General features: G+C 47.3%; 1 protein-coding gene across 1 annotated transcript in view; it reads right to left on the bottom strand.

Annotated features, from left to right (window-relative positions):
- LOC146190774 (uncharacterized) overlaps nucleotides 1–11,844 on the bottom strand; it is a 40,280-nt gene extending 28,436 nt beyond the window's left edge. The window contains exons 1-4 of the mRNA XM_084601155.1: nucleotides 11,282–11,844; nucleotides 7,040–7,314; nucleotides 2,853–3,275; nucleotides 1,171–1,398 (exon numbers count right to left, since the gene is read on the bottom strand). Coding sequence (XP_084457281.1) covers nucleotides 1,171–1,398; nucleotides 2,853–3,275; nucleotides 7,040–7,314; nucleotides 11,282–11,567 — 1,212 coding nt within the window. The 5' untranslated portion in view covers nucleotides 11,568–11,844. The remainder of the gene's footprint in view (nucleotides 1–1,170; nucleotides 1,399–2,852; nucleotides 3,276–7,039; nucleotides 7,315–11,281) is intronic.
- Between the last annotated feature and the right edge of the window lie 12,250 nt (nucleotides 11,845–24,094).

Here is a 24,094-nt window from a genome sequence, read left to right as displayed (position 1 = left end):
ACTCGTATTAAAGCACTAGAAACCTCTCCAGTGATTCGGGTGATTTGATGTTTAAAATAAATAGTGTGCAGTTCTTTTTGAGAACGTGGAAGACGGTCCAGAATTGTAGAATGTTTATGGAGGAGAGCTTAAACTATCTTTAGGTCTGCGTTTCCATCAATGTTGACTATATACTAGGGCTTCCAAGGTAGTCGAGATGCCCTGCCCAGTGACCGCGATTTATGTGCAGCTTTTCTCGCCCATGTAATAAAGCTGCCGCCGATTTAAATGCGTGTACAACTTACCAGACTTGATCGGCCTAGTCCCCTTTAACCCGTTGTTTCTGAAGCTGAAGGAATCCGTCTGTGTGAATTGTCATAGCTCTGCCTTGATATATTATATCAATACAGATGACGCCATAGCAATGAAATATAAAAGGAACGGGTTTATAAAGTAGCAGGAAATGGCGATCTATTATCTGATCAAATGTTCACGTAACATTCCCTCTATGTAAATTCACATATTAAGTTTACACGCGTGTGGACGTGTGATTGCATGGAAGGTATCTTGCTCTCGCTGTTAATTGCAAACGCTCACTAAATGATCAGGATAATCGGTAATAGTAAGCAAATAAAGTGTAGCTATTGTGATATTTTTTTTTTTTTGTCTGAAAATATTATCGAAATATTTCCACGTCAGCGCCTCGAGCGACAAGTCTCTCTAGAGCTGGCGCGTGGCTTCAGAAGTGTCTTTTACGGTCGGACCTCGAAGTGAAACCGTTTTATTCTCTCTCGTGTTTCGTGCAAATCTTCCGCCTTTACCGACCATCGTAGCACTTCCGCAAGTTTTTTTGTTTATTTTTTTCTCTTTTCCCCAGCTTCCTAGTCAGTGGAACGTCAGGAAGATTAGGGGACTTAACAGCGATCGCTGACCCCGTTGTTTTGTTTCTGCAGACAGGAGAAAGGCGCACGTGGAGCGAAGGTCAGGGAGAACTCGTGATAAATCTGCATACACATGCTCTAGCCGTAAGTTCGTCCTTCTCTCCAGTCACGTGATCTGATTAGGCTACCACAACCACCGTCGTCGCCAAAAAGACCAGTAGCAGCGACGCTCTAAAAAGCATTTCAAGGGCACTCTGTTTACCTTCTTGATTATCACCTTCCCCAGCTGATAGTAAGAGAGGGAACACACCTTGTGCGCGGGTATCTTGTTCCAGTTTAGCGTGCGCATCTTGGTGGCCGGCTGAGGCCAGGATGGCATCAGGGAGGCTACCGGCTCCGGAGGGGGTGCTGATGCGGCTGGCGGGGCGGGCGCCGACGGCGGAGGAGGTGCGGCGGGCATTGGCGGAGGCGGAGGCGGCGGAGGACCCGACGGGCCCGGCACAGGGGGCGAGACCGCCGCCACAGCCGGCGGTGGAACCTGTCAACAGTGGTGGAAAATTCAGTTTTGAGGGAAGCAAGATTTACTACCGGGTCGTATTCAAAAGCGACCACTACAACGTGCGGTTCGCATGGTGTTTAGCGCAACACCGATTTGCAATCTTGCTGCTTGGTATGCTCGTACCAAGTCCATTTGCGTGAAATTTTGATTTACGCTGGTTGCTCATCATCATCATCGCCGTCGTTACCGCGCCCATCTCCACCACCCAAATCACTACTGTAACCGGAAAGCTTAGCCGTACAGGGATATCCAAAGTACTGCCTTCTCGAAAATCGATTCTAATCGTGAGGAAACTGTGAAATATTGTAAAATAATTTTAAGGCGAAAGCCTCTAATGACCCTGATTCAGCAGCGTGTCCGTCAGTGCGCCCGCGAGAAGTGTCCCACTTCTTCGCTAGATTCCGCGGGATGCCGTGCGACTCCACTTGTCAATCATCCCGATGACATCATCAGAAAAATAAAAATTCTGTCTCCACCGGGAATAGAACCACTATCCCTCGAATCCCCAACCGAGCGCTTTAACCGCCCCGCCTGGGATCGTGAAACGGACATTAGAATTCTCCTTGTCTACCGTGAGGACTATAGTAGCGGGATTCCGCAAGTGACAGATACTGCGCCTTTCCTTTCCAGTAAATCAATTATATAACGCCGGCGAATTTTGATGCGTTCGACAGAACGTTGGTTGTGTTCAACAAGGGGCGCGCGATGTACCGTGTGCAGCAGCAACGCTCAGGCTTTCGCATTTCTGAACTGCAGATTGTGCAGTCCTCTCGGAATTTTATACACATATTGATGGGAATGATCTACTAGCAAAATCTTTATTTTAAAATTTGTCCTGCGCTAGCACCGAGCAGATAAAGCTGTCATATAAAATCAATGGGGCGAAATTTTTTGAAAATAAACAGTGGAAAATTACAGCTGTCCCGTAGAGAGGATCTGTGGCTAATAGTGAGTCATATGGTGATAGATAGCCTTATGTTATTCGCCAAAATTGAGTTCATAAGCAACCTCCCGTTCAAAAACATGTTTGCCAAGGATTTCTGGGTACGTCTACATAATGGAGATACAGTTCATATATGTATGGCGGGAATCGAACATGACACACTACACCAACGCGAGTCGTCAAAAAGAGATTTCGTAAGCCTACTTCATTAAATTGCCATCTAGCCCGAGAAGGAGAGAGATCAAGAGCAAGAGAAGTGAAAGAAAGGATGGTTGGCGGTATGCATCTTTGACTCGTTATTTACACTACAGGAAAGAGGGCCAGGAGGCGATAAATAGACACAGTGTTTAGAGTGGAACTGGTGACGTAACAATACAACAAGCTACATGCACTTCCCAAGACGATACGTATACGTGGTACATATGTCACTCGTACATCTAAAAGCGTAATACACCCGCGTGTTTTCATCCCCCAAGTTTTATACACATGCCTTGGTCTCCGCGGTGGTTGCGGGCTCGTGGCATCGACAGCAGCATCTCCTGTTGCCGCCGCTCTCACCGGCAGCAGTGGAATCCGTTACGACTCCCGCGGTGGGTTGTGTAGCGGTAGTCGCAGAGACGACCCCCGAGGTGACCGTGCCGGCGGCCGGTACTGTCGACGCTGTCCCAGTTCCGCACCGGTCCAGGGCCTCGAGGCTGGTCTGGCTGTGCTTGGTTTGGCGAACAGGCGTGTCCCAGGCATCGTCAGCGAGCAGTCGCTGCAAGGCGCGCAGCAGATAGGCCTCCCGTTTGGAGCTGCCGGAGGCACGCGTCGACAGGGCTGTCCACGCCTGCTGCAGCGTCTCTGGAGGGCCCGAGGCTCCCGAAGGCCATCCGCTCTCCTCGGGAGGTGGAGAAGTCAGGCCCGCCGGAACCTGGTACAAGGACACGGAGAAATCCTCTGCTTACCTGTACAGTTACCTGTACGGGCACATCTCTTGACCCTCATGTTATAACAGACCATGCGATTACGAAATATACAAGTTGGCTTCAGAATAAACCGGAACATGTTTTCTGATAACAAAGTCCATTGAGGACTGACGGTGGGCAGCGGTAGGTTAAACGAACAAGTGAAAAAATCGTCGACATAACTGCACCTCAACCGACTACGCCCCCTAAATTGCGAAACTGAGGGCCCCAGCGCAATTAGCTCCCGGAGCCGTATACGTACTCTGTTTACTTTTGACGTGACTGGAACGTGCAGTGCTTTTGGAATAACCCTTGTTTTCGAAATGGCTCGTAGCCATAACAGTCGCCGAGCTCTGCAATGGAGCTTCTATGTCGCGTCTAGAGCTGTAATGGCTTTAGGCAACGGGAGTGAACGTTTCAGGCAGGAGTACAGTGGGACATGCTTCGCTGAAGAGTACTGTAAAGACGATTTTATTGATCATGCATTTATTTCTAGAGATTCCTTATCCCTACTTCTACGTCATTTATCGTGCACTTACTTAGTTCGACCAACCTCTGTAGCATATTTTTCTTGCATAAAAATAATTTCGAAACGAGCCATTTGTATTTCCTGCATTAAACGCTCGGCGGCGTTTTTATTGACAGGGCAGCATCAATTCGTGCTGAGCAGCCAAACCGAATTTTTCGGGAGAAGTGACGCCACGACCGATTTTATATAAGAAAATTCTCTTCGAAAGATGAGAGAAGTGTGTAGTAAACAAACAAACAAGCAAACGAACAAACAAAAAGTTGACTGACGATACCCGGTAATGCGATATTTGAGCGCATCTCTTCAAGTATAGTTTGATTCTATTGTTTGCTGAGAAAACAATTCCTTGCTTCTTGCTTGATTAAAACTTTACATGCATCCCTTGATCAACCACGCATCTCTCGAATTCCGTGTAGGAAACCAACTCCGCGACATGAGAGTGAGCCACCTGCCGGTACATTACCGCCTTAGTGGTTTAATTTGGGAAGTTGATAACGAAGTCCATCTATACAGTGCGTTTAGCAAGACGCATACAACGAATCCTAAAATTTTCCCACACGAGAAGAACTTCAGTTTTTCTAAGAAGCCACGGAAAAACCCTCAGTTTTTCTAAGGAGCCACGTTTCTGCATTGGTCTCTTAGTCACATTAAATTATTCTTGAAAGACCGATTTTTTTTTTCTTACTGAAATGCGGATTTTGAGCTGTACTCCTGTTGTTTAGCTCAACAAATACCACATGACGTCTCACAGTCCATGAAAATATTGTAGAGGCTGATTAAAGGTAAAAATCATAGGGAACGTTGATAATAGACGACGGCTCTCGGATCGCATGGACAATGTCTTTCTCGGCGACTTGCTTGCTCGATGTCTTGTATAACGGCGAAGATCGAAAAGCCTAACCTTTTCGGAATCTATACTCCGCATCATAAAAATCTGCCGAATTGCGCTAACCTGAAATATTTCATCCCAGAATTATGGCCGCAGATATACGTGACATTTCGTCAGTCTTGAAACCGTGACGTGCATCTTTCGCTATAAAAATGTGTAATAATACATGTAACCTCAGAATATGTCACTTCAATATGACTTTAATTGAATTACAAAAGACAAAACAATTGCCGCAAATAGAAACACCCATCAAAGGACGCAAATTTAGAAAGAATTGGTAACAAATATTTACACTCGGGAAAACTGGCGCTAATGAAAGCACGAAAGAAAACAAAACGAGCTAAAACCAAAGCGTTACGCCCCGAACAAATCTTTCTTAATGAAAAGGGCATTATGGAATCGACATGTACTGAGCAGCAAAATATAAATGCGTTATTTGCAAGATATTTGGAACTCGTGTAAAAATTGAACATAGCCTAACTTTTTGTCCACTGTTGTATATGAAAGCAGAACTACAACTTTAAGGACAATATTGCGCCAAACTATACTGATGTCAAAAGTAATGAGCGATAGCTTTCACGGGTCAACCGATGACATGCAATATTCCTGTTTTCGTTTGCTGACATCGCCTATCCTCTTACATGCTTTTTGCACACGGATACACCATTCAACTGGACTGCTGACTGTGGCTCATGCCTTCCGCCATCTGAAATTTATTCTGACATCGGACCCTGTGCTGCACCACTTCTGCCCTTCTGCTCCCATCGAAGTTCACACCGACGCTAGTGGTGTCGGCGTCGGTGCAGTGCTCATACAGTGTCACGGCGACGCTCAGCATGTAATAGCTTATGTAGTTCGCTGAGCAAGTCGGAACGCAAGTACACAGTGATTCAACAAGAGTGCCTTGCAGTTGTTTTTTCTGCGGGTAGGTTTCGTTCCTATCTCTATAGAAATTATTTTATTATTGTCACTGACCAGTGACGATAGTAAACCTCCGTGATCCCTGCGGCCATCTTGCGCGCTGGGCTTTGCGCCTACAAGAGTTCTTCACTACTCATATAATAGAGCGGCCGTCAACCGCCGAAGCTGACTGCCTCACGCGCTTGCCGCTTCAGACCACTGGTTGCGATGGCCACAGCTTTGAAGACCACCCCTCACCTCCACCAAGCTGTAACGTACTAAGTACGTAACAAGGCGTTTATTTTCAGTTGACGCAACCGAGAGTCCCCAGGCCCACCCGTTTCCGCCTCTTCCGCCGATCCTTAGCATGTGACACTAAATATATATTCTCGCTAAGGCACTAGTCCGTGTGATCTCCGCCTCGAGTCACCAAATTCGCTAGATGTCGTCCACTATCTAGAACCAGCGTTTAGACAGCTAAGGCTTCTCGCCAGAAGATGAAATAACTGAAATCCTGCATGGTGTGCATTCAACCTTTTTTCATTAAAGAGCAACTACACAATCCCACCCCAGTGCTATAGCAACATACGAGTTCCGTTACCCATGGGTGCGAATGTGAGAGGTATTAGCGCTGTGTAGGAAGGGCTGTCAGGTACAGAGCATCTGCATTTCGACCCAGTAAGCGGACATAATGAACGAAAATTCGAAACTGGCGGTGGCTGAACTGGTTGAACTATGCACGTACCAATAATTTAACAGCTGATATGCGACAAACGAATTTGCAAATTATATTACATATTTGTGTTCAAAGAACACCACGAATAGCGGGGAATTTCATCCATTATAGAAGGCAATGTTAGCTATATCGGCATTTGATGCTTGCGTAGGCTGTCTTAGGGTTTCAACTAGCGATTGCGATCCGTACCCAGCTCAAGCCTCCATATAATATGTACCACACTATTCCTGCAGTCTTGAACCTAAGTAGGAGAGATGCCTGTCCACCACACGTGGATTTAAGGAGATCGGGAATGGAAGGAAGGGTGGATTGGGGGTGGTAGTTGAAGAGCTAGAGAATTTCTACTAGGGATCCTTGGTAACGTCCTCCGCCTCTTTCCATGTCTAATTATTGGTGTGACTGATACTCGTAAACCTCGTAAATACCGCACGTGCACCATAACATGATACAACTAAAAAAACAGCAGTTATCAACAAAGCAGCACGTTGCACTGCTCTACTAACAAAATCGGTCTAATCAGTCAAAATTCTTCATCCTTCTTAACTTATAATTCCGTTTTTCGATTAAGTTTTTGCTAATGCGACAACGAAAGTTTTAACGACGGAATATTTTCTCGTACTTAGCGGAGGGATTCATTGTGGCGTCCATGCATGTGACCAGAGCGCCGTGCTCTCACCTGTGAGCCCCGGGCCCTGAGCTCGGCGCGCAGCCGCGCCCTCTCGCGCCCGCTCAGCGCCTTGTTGGCGAGGGCCAGCAGCGGCGGTGCCTCGTCGTCCGTGCCTCGCGATATGGCCAGGGCCAGGGCCGCGAGTCGTGTGCGCTGGGCGCGCAGTGTGGCCAGCTGGTCCAAGGTGGCCAGCGCTCGCCGGGTACCCTCACCGCCACGCGTGCACAGAGCCACCAGGAGCTCCCACACCTGGCGCCGCAGGTCGCTGTTGTTGGAAGCGGCTGCTGCACGGGTCACACACGCACCGAAAACCGGCGTCAAGCCACAAAATCACATGGAAAGCGCTTGTGCAGGAATTAAGCGTAATTCATGTCTTTTGTCCCACTCTGCCGCCAATTATACCACTCTTTCTTCTTGCCCTCCTGCTGTGCGGAAGAATAGCAGGACAGAGAGCTGAGACGACCTCTACGACTTGCTTTCGAAACATATCTCTCCCTCCCTCTCTCTCCGTCCCTCCCTCCCTCTCTCCCTCCCTCCTTCCCTACCTCTCTCTAGATCTCTCTAGTATGATTGACCAATTCCATCTAAGCAATCGATGAAAGGCTGGAGGGAAGAATAATTAGCCGACTTCGAGGGTGGTCTTGCGCTTAAGCGCTTTTTTTTTTTTTTTTCTTAGGTGGCCTAGTGATTGGCTCAGCTGAATGCGCGATTAACAGATGCGACGCGAAATTTTGTCACGTGGCTTGGAATAGAGACGCGCTGACGGTTCTCCGACATTGGCCCTGAACGTTCCGCCGTTAAGCGTGGGCTTTCCGGTGGCATCTTTGATGCGACGCTTCGATTGCACGTGTCAAATGGTTTTCCCTGGAACTCTATAGAGACGTCAAAGCAGTCAGACGCCTTCAGATAGGAAATAAACAGATTTTAGATGCTGTGTGTGTGCAGCCACAGAATGTAGAATATGTATAATCGTTACCTTACCGCCGATATACACCCCGTGCCCGCGCCGTTCTGGCATATTAGAATGACTCCAGATCTAATTCCAGCGCTGATATTTTTTAACGCGCATTTTATTTTGCATCTTGCGAAGTCGGAGAAAGGACCAGAGCGAATTATTGCTCAGTGACGTTAATTCTGGCCCTTTTTCCCCGAAGACGCTTAGAATACCTAGCAATTTGAAAACGAGAACGAGAAATTTTAGTCTCTTAAATTTTTCTGAAAACCCATCATATTAACTTTTTGATGAACTTCGCTCCTTAGATTTCTTTAAAAAAGCAGAATTCCTCGAACGAGATGCCATTGGCGATGCTTAGTCTGCGATACGGGCCGTGTGTACAACGGGTACAGCTGCAAATGGCCCCCATGCTTTTGAAACGAGCTCCAAGTACTAGGAAACACCATCTGCGGTCTGCTAGAAAAAAAAAAAAAAAACCCTGCCAAAACTTTGCCTAAGCCAATTAAGACTCGCCAAAGCACTGTTTGGAATTATTTGGGGTGGTTTTGCTTGGTGTTTTACCGTTGAGAGACTGCGAAAGAGTGTGGCAAAGTTTTAAACCTCTTTGGTTATGGTTTTTCCTGAAAGGAAATTCGCGCTATCTAACTTTCCTATGGACGCCTAAGGTTACAATCGACTGCGTACAATTTAAGGTATACATATGTTGATGGTTCAAATCCCTATCGAGCAAAATAGCCTCCACCTTGACTACTAACAGGTAGGTGCTAAATGGAAACGAAATGGTATGACGTCACCCTGAACGCTGCACAAGGAACGGTTGCGTCAAAGTTTTGATACGACATCACGTTATATTTTAGTCACTACTTCCAGTCCGCACTTCATGTCTACACTTCCTGCTCACGTCACTCATGAGGCAAACTAAGCTTTACCCTTATAATAAATGCAAACTATTAAGCGCAAACATGAAGCACGTGTATCATTTCGTTGACCTGTCTGCGTGAAGGACCTCAGCGAATACTTTCCTCGGCCTTAAGTGTTCGTAGATCGCTGCGACCTCCGCGATATATTTGCTGCGTGTATTACATAATGTATATGTGACTGCATTTTCATCAATCCTAGAAACAAATCCTTCACTGAAAAAAAAAAAAAAAAAAGAAGAGTGAAAAAACACGCCACATGGCATTGATTGCTCTCACTCCTCAATCCCGAGACGATGATAGCTCAAGCGCTCCTTCACTCATTGATCCCTCTTTGCAGAAGCGAACAAAGGACATTTTGATGAGATAGATCTAAGCACGTGCTCACCTCTGTAAGTATAACCGACAGCACTATGGGCACGGGCAACAGCATTTCTTCGAGATGCGTCGCACTTCCGAGGCTGTCACTAAGCTGGCTTCTATAGCATATCGACTGAATAGACTGTAGAAATTTAAGTTTTCTGGCAAAAGTATTCGTGCCTCTCTTAGTTGAATAATTTCAGTATTGCCACATGCAGTAAAGTGCGATACATTTCAATAGCGACTAAATGTTTACAATTCATCGCTTATCACAGTGTAATGTTCGATCGCTGCAATATCATCTGATTGCTTTCACTCCTCGAAGTGCGACCGACTTTGTGTTGTTACTGAGATCACAACTTGGTAGGATATCCGACGCATCTTGGAAATGTGATTTAGACAACAGCGTACATCCCCACTAATATAATTCGGTGACAATGCATTATTGTCTTTGTCGCAGTTCGTGTCACATCCTGTGCACAACGTTCATCTCAGTAATCGACGTGATCGAGACCTAACTGAGCCCTGCGCAAACGATATAAAGTATTTTGCGTTTCCATTGGCTTTTTGGTGTTCCGTTGATGTCGCAATGACCGCGACTCACTCAGCATTCATTTCAATCTGATGTCATTGCTAAAACAGCATTCACACGCCCTCTCACAAGCTGATGCGAAAGTAGCTTCTTGTCCAATAAGCCGAAACTCAAGCACTTTCGAAAGCGATCTCGTAAATTTTATTCTAGGTCCTCATCGTCCGCAGAATTATCCGAACTCATTTCCTTATAATAGCAGCAAAACATCGCCGCGCAGAGTTACCGCTCGATTGTCTCCTTGGAAGCATCTAAGCTGGGTTACTTTTTCCAACGTGGTCCTTGCTCTAAAGGCCTTCGAATTCTTTATTATTATTATTTTGCTGAAATAAAAACAAAAGGGAAGCTGAATAAATCTCCGACGATTGTTTTTCTCTGGAGAGCAACTCTCGGAAGGTGCCAGGATAGTCCCTGTAGCTCAGCTCATGGTTATTAATGAGGGCCTTCGAGGCAATAGCGTTCTGTCTACACAGCCCGCGCTTGTCTTGCTGCCGCAACGGGCAGAGGACGGCGATCAGTGGATCAGTGAGAGGACGCGAAGAACGCGTGCGTTAAGTTTTTATGAAAGAGATAAGTCCAATGAGGTGTTTTGATAAACAGTTTCTCGGTTTGCGCTGGGGTGCCCATCTTCAATAAATTTCTGTACTGAAAAGTACAGAAGAGCACAATGGTGAATCCGGCAGCCGGCAGGCATTACATTCTGCGCACGAGCAGTAGCATATCGTTGTTTATTTTATATTCTGACTTATCATTTAGCGTTAGAATAGGAATTCTAAATATGTAAGATAGCTATAGGTGCCCTTGCCCCGTCCACTATAGTTCTTTTTTCATTGGTCGTCGTTTCAAAGCATACTTCGCACTTTGTTGCGGATCCGACGTGCGCCTAGTCGTAAACTTCTCGGGGTTATGAGACGGCGCGAAAGTTTTTGGCGTTCCCCGAACTGGGCACTCCTTCGCCCCCGTTTTATGGCATTCCTCTAGTCGAAGGCCGGAAGCAGAGAACAGTTGGGGGAAGCTCTCCAAGGATAATAAAGCCAACAACTACGAAAATAAATCGCAGTAAAAAAAAAAAAATCGTTCTTGTGGGAGGACATGCCCGCATCACGTGATCCCCTCACGTGGACGCATATGAGCTCATCTAACAGTTGGGGAGGTTGGTATGGATAGACAGATAATGAATTAAGGTTATACGAAGAGATTTCACTTTGCGTCACGTCTTTCTTGACCAAGGAATGAGACCCGAAACTCTTACATGATTCACGAGCTTGCAATAACAGGCTTCAAGAACAGTTTTCTGTCAAAACAGAAATAGTTACAATACAAACAAAAAACGAAAGCATAAGCCCGATCGGTACGTCCCTTCCCCCACAAGGGTTCGCTTTACAGGGCCCTCTTCATCTGGACTTTCCTGAAGTGTGCCCGATACTCACCGGTGGCCAAGGTTCGGGTGTACTCCGGGTGCTCTACCACGTAGTCGAGTCCAATGCGCAGCTCCATGGTGTCGTCTTCTTTCTCCTCCTCCTCTTCCTCGTCGTCGTTGTCGTCGTCTTCCTGTTCTTCCTGTTCTTCCTGCTGCAGCTGTTCCTCCGACTTCTCCTGTTTCTCCGATGCACAGGTCGGCAACGGCGGCGGCGAGTGGCTGCTGCTACTCGAGGCCGTGGCAGCCGCCGCGATGTCCGCCGTCGCGGCGGCGGGGACGCACGCCGCGCCCACCATACGTGCGGGTCGCCCACGACCAGCGCTCGACGAGCGCCCGCGCGCTGGGCGCCAAGGACGCCTCGCCGGCGAGCCGCGTCACCGGGGCCCCCAACGCATATATGGACGCACCCGCGGCCGCTGCCTGATCTCCAGCACACCCGCTGGTCGACGGTGACGGCCACCACGTCTCTTTCCTCTGTGCCGCAGTTGCCAGAAAGAAACCGACCGACCGACCCTAGTGCTTGCGTATGTGCGTGCGAGTTACTACACCACAGGTGCCTTTACATGCTTATGCGATAGAAGCGTGTAACCTTTGCAGGGCAACCTCCCCCCCCCCCCCCCCCCCCCCCCCCCACTCTATTTCCCCCACACAACACCCCTGTATAGGTGAAACCGCAGTCTGGCGCTGGCATGAATTAAGAAAGCGGAAGGGCGAAGAGATTTCGATGCGCGCTCGCTCGCAAGGCAGCCCGCCTCACCCTTTCCCGGTCGACTTCCTCCGTTGCGATATAACGTTATTCGCGCCGCCGCTGCGACGACCTCACAGCGGGAGGCAGGTCTTCTGTAATGGCTCTAGCGCGCCAGCGGGCTCGGGAGCAATTAGCAGTCGATGCCAAAGCCGGCAAATTACGAGCAACTAGCCGCGCACGGATAGTGCGTGTGTGCGTACACGCCGCTGTGAGAAGGAGGTAGCTTTTTTCGGCAAAGGGAAGGAAAATAAGTGGGGTGTAAATGTGGCACGCAAAAGCGACGGAGGGCAGGGCACGCTGAGACGCGAGCAGCTCGTAGCTTGCCCATGCCGCCAATAAAGACCGCTTTTTCTATCCGGTGTTGTTCTTGGGCGGCTCATTGTGCCGTTTAAGCAAAGAACGATGCAACGGCGAAACACGGCAGTCGTTAGGCGGCGCGTGGCGTGCGTAAATTTTGCAGCGATGGCTTTATCGTTAAGTTCGCGAGTGCTCTGCCCTCGTAGCAACCAGCATAGAACAAAATCGTTATGAGGTTACTGTACGCCTGATATCGCACGGTAAGTTGGGGGGCAGAAATCGCACTCGCGCGCGCGCGCCAGCGTGCACATCTAGATGCGGCAGTCGATCCCAGCTCGAGTAGAGTAGGTAAATGATTCAGCTCCGATGCCAGAGATGGCGCGAGATCCGCTGTGACGTCTTCGGACGAATTCAGACTGAGCGTGAAAGGGTTTGAATTCTTTCGCAGCATATGATGCCCTTACGTAGCGGAGGGAGCTAGGTGGTGAGTCATATTGTTTTTATTGCGAAAGCAATACTGCTGGCAGTTTGAGCCTTCAGCGTGGAACGGCGGTGACCACCATTGACCTTTGGCCTTTAGACGACCCCCGTAGACGACCCCAAGCTGGCAGGAGCTGCCAACTTAGGTCTCTCGTTTCGCATGGGACGGTTACGTCAGAATCAACCTGCTAGGACCGTGGCCTTCACGTTACCCCTATAGGCCACTAAGGCACGTTCATATGGGTTGGTTAAAGCGGGGCTTTATATGTGGGCTGAGGAAGAAGAAAAAGAGAAGAACGCTCGGTCAACCGCAGCTATTGATTTCGCTCAATATTTGGTTCAGCAGCGTTGAACCCTTGTAATTTTATTGTAGCGAGAGCTACATTGGCCACAGTTTCGCCATTTTGCCGTGCCTATCCGTGCCTGTCCGAAGACTGAAGAAGTAGTCGTGGGGCGGTAGCTGGCAGCTGACATGGCCGAGCACTAACGTAGGGCTTCCTGACATTACGTTTGACAGGAGCTGCCAACTCGGTCCTCTCCTTTCATATGGGAGGGTGATATCACAACCAGCTTGCCAAAACCCTTGCATTCACGCCTAGGTCTATATAGGTCACGCAGACACGTTCATATACGGCTCGGTTGAAGCGGGGCTTTATATGTTGGCTGGAAGAGTATGTCATGAAAACAGAGAGAAAGAGGTGCCGTAGTGAAGGGCTTCGGACCACCGTGCGATAGAAGCTTACTAAAACGGAGAGGGGTTATAACGGGCGCGAAATGTTTGGCACGCTAAAAATGCTATGTTGCCCGTAGAAATGATCTCGAGGCTAGGCCACAGAAATGGCAAACTTTAAAATCGATTTGTGCGGGAACGGAAAGTTGCATTGCTGCTAAATGCGGATAGCAAACAGCAAAGAGAGCATACACTGCAAGTTTTATCAGAATATGTCAAATATGAAAAACCCTTGGAGCTTGAACAAAAAATTCATCGCACAAGCATTCGCTCTGCGAGGTGGCACGCGTCAGTCGCACAAAAGCTGGAAGCTGTGCATAACCTCTGTTGAAGCTATCCTGCGTGTGCAGGAACATGCACCCCTGCATGCTGGCATTGATAGAAAAATTTCCGATAAATAAAAAGCACAATAATCTACTCGGACTGAATTATTGTCACATGTTGGGCTGGTTGGAACAGATTCGTCGTTGGATAAGAAATGGGAACTCTGTAATATATTCGTCGCCCACATTACATACTCTTCTCATCCCAAGATACTTTGTTGGGCGAGTTGGTACTTATTCATTATTAATATAAACAGCGCGAACACGAAGACAAGGGACAAGAAACAAGAAAGCCACAGTACATGCGCTGACTCACAACTAAGCCTAAGCCGTTTACTCCAAGGCCCAGAAAAACAAACATGAAGAAAACGAAACAGTCACGTGAAACAACTGCAATTCTTTATGCAGCAGGTGAACCCGGGGGTTGTTTCACGTGACTGTTTCGTTTTCTTCATGTTTGTTTTTCTGGGCCTTGGAGTAAACGGCTTAGGCTTAGTTGTGAGTCAGCGTGGCTTTCTTGTTTCTTGTCCCTTGTCTTCGTGTTCCGATCTTATAACCCTGTAGACCACATTGATTTCAAAAGGCTTGGCAAGTGAAAGCGACGCGTACGGCAAATAGAAAACGCCACTATCCTGTCCTCATACTATCGTTCGCGAGTGAAAATAAGCATTTCGTATTTAAATATGCCGGCACGTGTATCGATCCGGCGCACACTATATAGCATAAGATGGAATTGCCTTCCTTGAAGGAACATCATTTTACCTCATATCTTGTCTCTTTTATTTCCCTAAATTACTGATCCCTTGTTGGGCTGCATAATTGTGTTTGTCTCTTCCAATAACGTACATTTGCGAGTGAGCCCTTGTGCTTCGTCCTCCTTTTTGTCACTCTTTTGGACCACGTCCTAGCGGTCAGTTTCTGCATATGACCACATGTGCCATTTTGATCCGAGGCAGAATTTCAGTTGGTTGCCTATTTTATTGTTACACCTGGCGAGGTTCTCGTGCACTGAAATTTAATTGTCAGCCCTTCAATTTGCGTCTGTCACGTAGCGCACGAAGGGAAATCTGTGGAAGATGCATCGGTTCGCACTTTAGTGGAGGACCCTTGATTTTCGGTGACTGGCCATCGACAGCTGCTGTCAACATCGCGATGTAGCAAATGGACGGTGATGCGACACAGCGGGGTGAGAGGGCTGTGGCTGTGGAGACAACCAAACGACGCCTTGAGACCTGGATAAGGCATACTAGATAAATAGTGTTGGTGGCGTTGCGCCAGGGCAGGACAGACTCCGTCACAGTAGGGAATTGACTTGGCTAGGACCTGTCTGGTCCACCTGGTAAAAAAGGGAAGCCTCAGAACCAATCCAATCTAATCCAATCCAATCCAATTCAATCCAATCCAATGACCCAACTACGTTTGAATCAGCGCGAGAAACTGAATGGCTGCTATATAGACCTAATTTCGAGAAACGCGCGTAACGGCTTCACTGGGGCTTTCAACTATCCAGCCCCAAATAATAATAGAACATCCGACTGTATACGTCCCGGTGGAGCAAGTTTTGTACAGCTATGTCTCGACCAGGAATTTCTCCTTTCTCAGAAATTTTTAGCCTTAAAATATGATAAACAAGTATTTTCATGAATTTTCAGGAAATTTAAGAGTGGAAACTTTTTCACTTCTTCTTCTTCTTTTTTTTTTTTCTTCGAATGGCTGAGCCTTTCAAATCAGTGCCGTAAAGTCGTGCCAGAAATACCTATATATATGGGTCTAATTAAGAGAATTCTCAATTACTGCCAATTTGTCACGGAGGAGCGGAGCCCCGAACAAGCCGTTAGGTATACTCGTTTGAGGGTGCCGCTCGCTCCTCAGCCATTCCGTGGTGCCGCAGGACCGACGTTCATTTAGTTCCGTCTTCTTTCCTTGGTGACAAAATGCAAGAGTATGTGCTCGAATGTGCGCGACCTGATACGCACGCAGTTTTTGGACACAAATGTAAAGGAATGGGAACTGGAACCTCCTCGACGGTGGGTGTGTTCTTCGTGGTGTGCTCGGAGCTCGGGCATGAGTGAAAGTGGAAAGAGATAAAGAGGTGCCATAGCGGAGGGCTGCGAGGTGATTTCGACCACCTGGGGACCTTTAACGCGCACTGACATCGCACAGTACACGGACGCTTCTCCGTTTCGCCTCCATCGAAACGCAGCCGCCGGTGCTCGGGATCGAATCCGGGTACAACCTTATGTGTACAAGTCGGGTGTCTTAACCACTGCACTACAGCAGCGGGGCGCGAATGGTGTCCAAGTTTATTTTTCTTGGAGAACAAAGACCCATTTTTGCGCCTTATTATGCAAGTGAGGCTGGAATACACATTGCCAGAATTCATTGTTTCCGCTAACAACGTTAATTGTGTGAGGCTGCGAGGATTTTTCTGGGAAGTTGTCTATGTTTTCTTCAGCTAGTGGAGGACCCCCCGGGGTATCTTTTTTTTTTATGTGCCTGTTAAGCACTAAAAAGAAAAAGGGTGGGGGGGGGGGAGGGGGGGAGTATTTATCCCATAGTTCTTGATTTGCCCACTTTAGGGAATCAGAAACGATAGAGCATGTGTTTCTTGACTGCAGACGTTACGTAAGCAGCTATCGCTAACCACCTACGGTACTCACAGAAAATGACGACGCTCGCATATGTTTATGGCTCTGAGCCTGCACAGTACATGCTAAAATCGCAATTGTCTCAACCATCGAAAAGATGTTCACTGAGTGTTGCGCACTTAAGCGAGGTGATTTCAGACTGAGAAACATCAGCTGCAGGGTGGTTACCAGTCCTGGAAGGCCTTGCTTCACTGTAACGCTTTTAAATCATTGGCGTCAGTTGAACGAGGTGTAACTGGCGGTAACATCTGTTGGGGTGTGTGAATGTTCAGTTGCGATTTCGTTGCGTGCCAAGCTGGCAATGAAGAAAAAAAGATGTCTTTATGATCTATCGATAGCTTGCCGGTCCCGCAATCCGGAGGTCTTGTGTTCAGCTACCAACACCACCCATGTAAGCAAATTTTATTTTCAGCTCAATCGCTTCCCTTTGGCCGCAGAAGTCTCCGAGAAACATGGCATATTTTCGGACATTTTTTATCTGTTCTTTAATTTTATTGTTCCATGGAGATTTTTGCGCTCGTGGCCAACGACGCCGACGACGGCGCCAGATTTTTTGCAACACGGCACCATTAACGCCATCGCGTAAAAATCCGGTGTCCTGGTAGGCGTTGAGGGCGTTGGATGAGAGTAAAAAATCCTGACTGGCCGAGAGGGTCTTCGCGTCACAGCACGTGACCCAGCGCAGAAATTTCAGAAACCCCACAACGCTGAAATAAAACGTGAAATGAAAGTCTTTAGGTTTGGTCTGGTTTGTGTGGTTTAACGCCCCAAAGCAACTCAGGCTATGAGAGACGCCGTAGTGGAGGACTCCGGACATTTCGACCACCTGCGGGGTTCTTTAACTTGCACTGACATCGCACAGCACACGGGCGCCTTGCCTTTCGCCTCCATTGAAAAGCGGCCGTCGAGGCCGGGATTCGATCCCGTGTCCTTGGGAGCAGTAGTCGAGCGCCGTAACCACTGCGCCACCCCGGCGGGGTGAAAGTTGTTAGGACTCGTCGTGTTGGTTCAGTAGTTGGGGCACTGGACTACTGAGGCCAGGACCCAGGTTGTAATTCGGCTGCAGCGGCAGTGTTTCAAGGTAGATAGATATAAGTGCTAGGTAGGTAAGTGTATAGGAAGGTATTTAGATGGACAGACAAACGGATTGACAGGTATAGAATGGCAATTACTAGCATAAGCATACCCTTTGTGCCGACTTGGTGAAATGTGTCACCCAGCTGTCGTTTCCAAGCGCCCTGAATACCTTCGAGCTAAATGCTATAATTCAGCATGCCATGGCTGTTCTTAAATCTCAGTGCTTTTCGAATTTCCGTGGCTGCATCGATCGTGCAACTATTGAGGACTGGAGGGCGTCACGCTATATATATATATATATATAAATGTGTTCCGTAGTTTTGCTGTTTTGCATACAACAGTAAATGTCATCCATATTTTCAAAATATTTACTTCGTCCTGAGCATCCAGCCCTCGAAGTCTAAACCGCGCCCTTCAATATCATCAGCTTTTTGTTCCCTTTTATTGGTATAGTTAGTGTTAAGGATAGTTAAAATTAATTACTTCAAAACTTACAGAAACGCCATCTGACTAGAATGGAGCAGGCCACACAAAACGGCGAGTGGTTTGAACTACCGCAGCAGAATAACAAACTAATTGTTTCTGTGAATGAACTCAATTCTCCAACCAAGCGTTCTCACGAAATCAGAGCCTGGTAGGCGCTGAGGTGATAGCCTATGCGTGTTTATCCAATGTACAGAAATAGCTAGGGCCTGAAAGCAAACACTTGTATTTAAATTTCACATAAACGAGGCACACGAAAACTAAAACATAGAACTTGTGTGGAGCGTACTAAAAGATGAATGAGGTAACAGATTTCCTACAGGCAATATACCGGGACAATATAGCAGAAATTACATGGGAAGGGATAAGAAGTACGGAAACTATCGAGCTATGTAAAGGGTTAAGGCAAGGTTGTCCTCCATCACCACTGCAGTTCATGCTTTACATGGTAAAAATGGAAAGAAGGCTACAAGGGAGTAATATGAGTTTTAATCTGTCATTACAGACTAGGCGGAAAAGTCATAGAGTAACGCCTCCCCGGTTTAATGTATGCGGACGATATTGTACTGTTAGCGGATAGCCAGGACTTGAAAACTCTGGTTAATTCCTGTGGATACACACTCTAGGCTTCAGTTTTAGCGCTATTAAGTGGCAGAATATAAACATCTCGGCGTATGGATAAATGAAGACTGATGTACATGAAAAAGCATGAACAGTATGTTATCTCAAAAGAGTGAAGAGATGCCGGAATAATAAAACATAGGGCATTGTGTGTGTACAACATGTGCTGGGGGGATATTCGGAAAATAATTGTGGTTCCTGGGATTACTTCTGTGAATGCGGTTTCGGGCCCAAAGGCAGAGGTACAGACTCAAATGAATCAGAGAGCTGTTTGTCAATTAGCACTACTTACCCACGACAAAACCATAAACGAGGTGGTACAGGATGATAGGATGATGCGGGCTAGTCATCTTTCGAAGCACTTGAAGCTCCTGCCTAGTAAAATATTATATGAGAAACGCCTGAGGAAAATGAACAGTACGGGTGGGCAGAGTGTTTAAATACCTAAAAGCTTTGACTTAAAATAGAGAAACAGTGCTAGAAAACCAACCGGTAAGTATACAGGACACGGGCAGAGTAATAAAGAGAGCTAAAAAGCAGGTATACGTACGTACAAGGCACAGAACGTAAAAATTGGGTAAATTCGACTAAAAAAAAAGGCAGAGAGTAGAAATATATTGAAACTAGAAAAGGCAGATCAGGAAGGAATCCTTCTTTGATAACTCAATATGCAGTGTCCTACTTTTTGAAGCTAGATCTGGATGCCTTAGAACACGCAGCTGAGAAGATAAATTTAACCTAGAGGATGGTAGATGTGCAATGTGTTGTAAATCTATTGAATCAACTGAGCATCTTATACTCGAATGCGATGGTATCCATCCGGATCTTGATGCCGGCGCAGTCAAGTCCTAGGGTTTAGAGACACCAAAGGTCAGGTGAATGAATCTGCGGTGCAAGTTATCAAAAAGCGATTAGAAGATTGGTGGCTGAAAAGCAGAAAGATGACAAAAGTCCAGAATTAAAAATTTAGTAACTGTAATGAAGAAATAATTTAAGGATTTATAACTACATTCAAGATGTAAGAAAAGAAAGTAAAAATAAAAGCCGAACAAGGTGTAAACTACCACCACCCCGTTTCAAAGGGGACGCTCTCATAATCCACCCAACCATCGCGCGGCTGCGGCCGACCACTCTTCCGGAGGTGGTGAAGGGTGGCTGTTCCTGGCCCTACGGGGCTGGGGCGGTAGGTCAACGCCGCTTGCGGCGGGGGCTAGCCAGCCACCGATTTTTACCTGTTGTAGGCCGTCAGTGCACCCGCCACTGCCGGTACTATATCACTGGGCACAGTTTCCAGATCCTTAGAGGGCGAGTCTACACTGTTTCTTCGCGCCACCCTCAAATAATATTACAATGCTGCCCACATAGACCGCGAGCTCTACCGTGACCTTCATCTTATAGTCTTCTTTACGGGAGGCTCACGTCCTTCGGCAGACACAGCTGAACACATTCAACACGCCTGTACGGATATATCTGTACAAATCCTGCCGCGATCCTTCATTTTCCAACAGCCCTGTCCCTTATCCAACCTTTCCCACTGCCTATTTTCCTGACCGGTTTTATTGCAATTAGGTTTCTTTCCCACCCCTTCCCATACTATCGAGACCTGGCTGGACTGGCTTGGTGCTGGGGGTGAGGAAGAACAGTGCCTGCTATTCCTGCAGGCCATCGATGTATTAAGCGCCTAAGTGTTGCGCTTTAATAAAGCACTCTACTACTACTACTACTACTACTGATATGTATGTGGTGTTACTCCTTGTAAAGGAGAAAGTTCATTTAAAGTTAACGAACTCTTGTGGCGAGACCTTAATTCCCACATTTGCTTCAGCAAAGGAGCCTTGGTAGCTCTCGTTAGGAGTCGAAGCAAGCGTTTCCTAAATTTTTTATGGTGTCGTTTCCTTCATATATGGTGTTGCAGATATAACGGAGAAAAAAACAAAGGTACAAAGCGCAAAAGGGACACGGAGTCACAACCAGGAACCGCCGGCCTTCTCACGTGCACTGCATGCCTCTACGACTGGGGAGCGGTGCCTGTGCTGAAAATAAGAAGGCTGCTGGCGTGCCTGGCTGGCGACCGAAGCGCCATAAATTTCGATCCTGACTGAAATTTACAGAAGAAAAAAAAAAAAAACACTTCACGTAAAACCACGTTCCTTCATAAAGTTAAGTCGAGACATGCGCTGCCCTTTTAGTTGACTTTGGGACGCCTAGTCGTGATGCTGGTTTCTCGACTCAACGCTGGCGTGTCTGCGATTTTACTAGTGTCGTTTACATGTAAACATGTGCTTTTGTACTGCGTACCGACGTTTGACGCCACATACCTTCCGCTCGTGTGTGACGAGGCGTCTATATTGGGGACCGTCGACTCACGCTAATCTCGAGCCTACATGGGGTTTAAATTCCATTTCCGCGAAATTTAGCGAGGAGACAAAGCTGCAAGCTAAAAGCTTGTCTACTCCTTCTACAAATATCCAAAGAACATCGATTTTCGCGCCGAAAATGATCAGTCGCGTTTCCGGCTTTCCTTTTGTACACTCAGGCATTGGGGTGCAACGCGTCTTCGCCTCTACAGGCTCGCCGACCTCCTGGTCATCGCCTCTGTACCAGCGTAGACTTCTGGTAGATGCGACATGCTTTTTGGAATGGCTGTGACGTAGATCTAAAGAAGGATTTAATGAGAAACATCATATTCCATCGGTCTGCACGTAAATAAAAAATAGCACAGTATTTGATACGGATTACAATAACGTATTATATACGGACGGGAGTTCTGCATGGCGATGTGCGTGTTGTGTCGGCTCTCGATCTTTGGAGGTCGGTGCAGGATCGAAGACAGCGCAAATGATAGAAATAGCTACGTTACATTGCGAGCAGATCTAGGTGACAATTGTTTGTGAATATGTGTACGTCGCGCCGCCTGCAGCCATCGCTTGCATGCAACCTGTGCGCGGCGTGTGACAGCGGTGCTCACTCGCCGCATGCCGCCCTGAGTGAAGACAATGGACCATTTGCGGAAAAGCTCCTGCGCATGCGCGACAAAGGCGCAACTAGCGCCCTCTGTGGGCGATTTGGTTTTGGTTGGAAAACATGACGCGCCAGCGCTGCCTAGCTGTGCATTCTCGCGCTGTACAGCGGTGGATGATTTGAGTTGCTTGTCTCGCTTTCGCCGTATGTGTGTGCCCGCGGCTCGGGAAAACTTATCACGCATTTAAAAAAAAGTCGGACACGTGAAAAAAGGCTGTCTCGATATTTCATGACTGGTCCCTGAGCGCGCGTCGTCTGCTAACGAAGCAGTGTGCTCGGTGTCCTCTTCCGCTGCTTCCTTGCGGAGCCGCTTTTGTTCTCCCCCGTTTTTTTTTTTTTTTTTTATGTCGGTGCCATAATCTATTGTTATGAGTTTTGTTTCCTGCTACAGCCACACCATTTACGGAAAAGGGGCCATCTCTGCCTTGAGAAAAGGTAGTGTAGAGCTTTGCTGGAGTGAGTTCTATACCTTACCAAGAACTATCGACTTGCAGAGTACGCCCGTGCAAGAAGAAGCATCCTAGTGCCCTCACAGAAACACTCAACAGCAGCCCTTCTACATGCTGACAGGTTTCGCTGAGCCTTGATGAAGGAGTAAAGATACGCAGCATTGTTCACTATTGCATGCAGTCTAAATAGTCATTTGACTGGAATGCCTTCTATCTAAGCTAAGCATGTGCCATGCAACAGCGACACTGGTACGTATATATAACGAGGACCACGACGACATACAAGGCGCGAAAGACGAAGCCGTGGGGTCGGTTGGGCACAACCGACCCGTTCAGTAGTAGCTGGGCGTTCTTGCTGTATTTGGTGCTTGCTGCCAAATGAACACATATTGGTTTTATAAGAGTTCTTGCATCGACAGATTCGGTGGGAAATGAATTTTATATACTTGTATAAACATCCACCGTAAATCCAAAAATACAATAGCAAGGTGCGCTATATCTGAACAGCGGGAGCACGGCAGAGTGCAGCCTACGCAGGAAGCGGTCCGTCAGTAAGCGAAGCTCTCGCGTATGAGCGCGAGCGTAGTTGAGAAAATATGAGTCGTTTACAAATCAGTAAAGCCTGGCCTACATCAGAAGCTGCAGGGACGAAGTCAGCAGGAACTCTTGCCCTACGTCAGAAAACCTAGACAAACTTTTGCGCGTGTTACAAAACAGTGCATCCCAAGTCACTGTAACACTCGTCGGCCCATTAGTGCCCATGCAATACACGTTAATTTTGTGTATCAGCATTCTGCACAAGAGAGATACACATCTTTCTAAGCAAAATATCTCACCCCACAACGCAATCGCAGTGAGTTCAAACGATGTGACCCGAATCAACAGCGAACCATGGCATTGTCGCATAAACACTGCGGTCTTCATGGATTGTGCTCACTCTCATCAAAACTGATTAGTGGTATGAAGATTCAAGTTCCTGACATGGCCTTCCTCCTTTAAGCATCGGCCACAATGCGCCTGGCGAACAGTTTAGGACGCAAACTGCACTGGTCATTATTCTGGCTAAAACCCAGAACGTCGGCGCTCTACATCGTTCTCCTTCTATGTCATCCTCTTTATTCAGCATATGCACGTTTTCAGCAAAAGAGCAACGCTAAAACAACGATTTAAGCGCACGCGAAACGCCGAACGCTGCCTTGCGCATGCCAGTTCGAGAAGCTCTTTCCAACCAAAAGTGCCGGCGAAGCTTCCCATTTTGGACGAAAGGTGGCGCTCGCTTTTCCGCAAATGGTCGATTATCTTTGTCATTGTTGGAAATGGGCGAACTCTTCCTAGCCCCGCGGTGCTAGGAACGAAGGGACCAGGGTTAGCCATTACAGGGTTTGAGAAGGCCTTCTCGAAAATCTCAGACTGATCAGTTTCATGCAAGCGAAATGCTGTCGGACATACGTTAGACGTGACTTTAGCCTTCTAAAACACTGTAGACATGCCCGGGCCTATACTGACGTCCGCCGTACCTTTACCGAGAAGCGAATGGGTACGTCGATCGGTCTTCGAAAAAAGAAACATTCGTGTCCACCATGAACTACATGTTCTTCGGTTCGTCACCATGTTCCACCCTGCGGCGAGCCGACAATGGACGTTAAAAGCATTTCATGCTTAAAAACATTTTAACAGCACGCACGCAATCCTGCGGTATTAGACCACACATTTTTCAACGTGCGATAACCGTAGTGCGATGTGAACGAGCGCGCTTGCAGCGTACTGCAGCGTACCCCCCCCCCCCCCCCCCCTCCTAATAACTGAGTCTTATGAAAACATGAAATTGTATTTTTAAATATTTGCAGTTTACATTCCGATTGCAAAACATTTACATTCGCGAACGCCGCATGCATCAGTTTAAAATGCGCGCTAATAAAATCGATAAAATATCCTAGCAACCTAGC

Source organism: Amblyomma maculatum, chromosome 4 (genome assembly GCF_055883805.1).
Source record: "Amblyomma maculatum isolate TAMU_Amacu chromosome 4, ASM5588380v1, whole genome shotgun sequence".
Taxonomy (NCBI): Eukaryota; Metazoa; Arthropoda; class Arachnida; order Ixodida; family Ixodidae; genus Amblyomma; species Amblyomma maculatum.
This window is presented reverse-complemented; position numbering and strand designations above follow the sequence as displayed.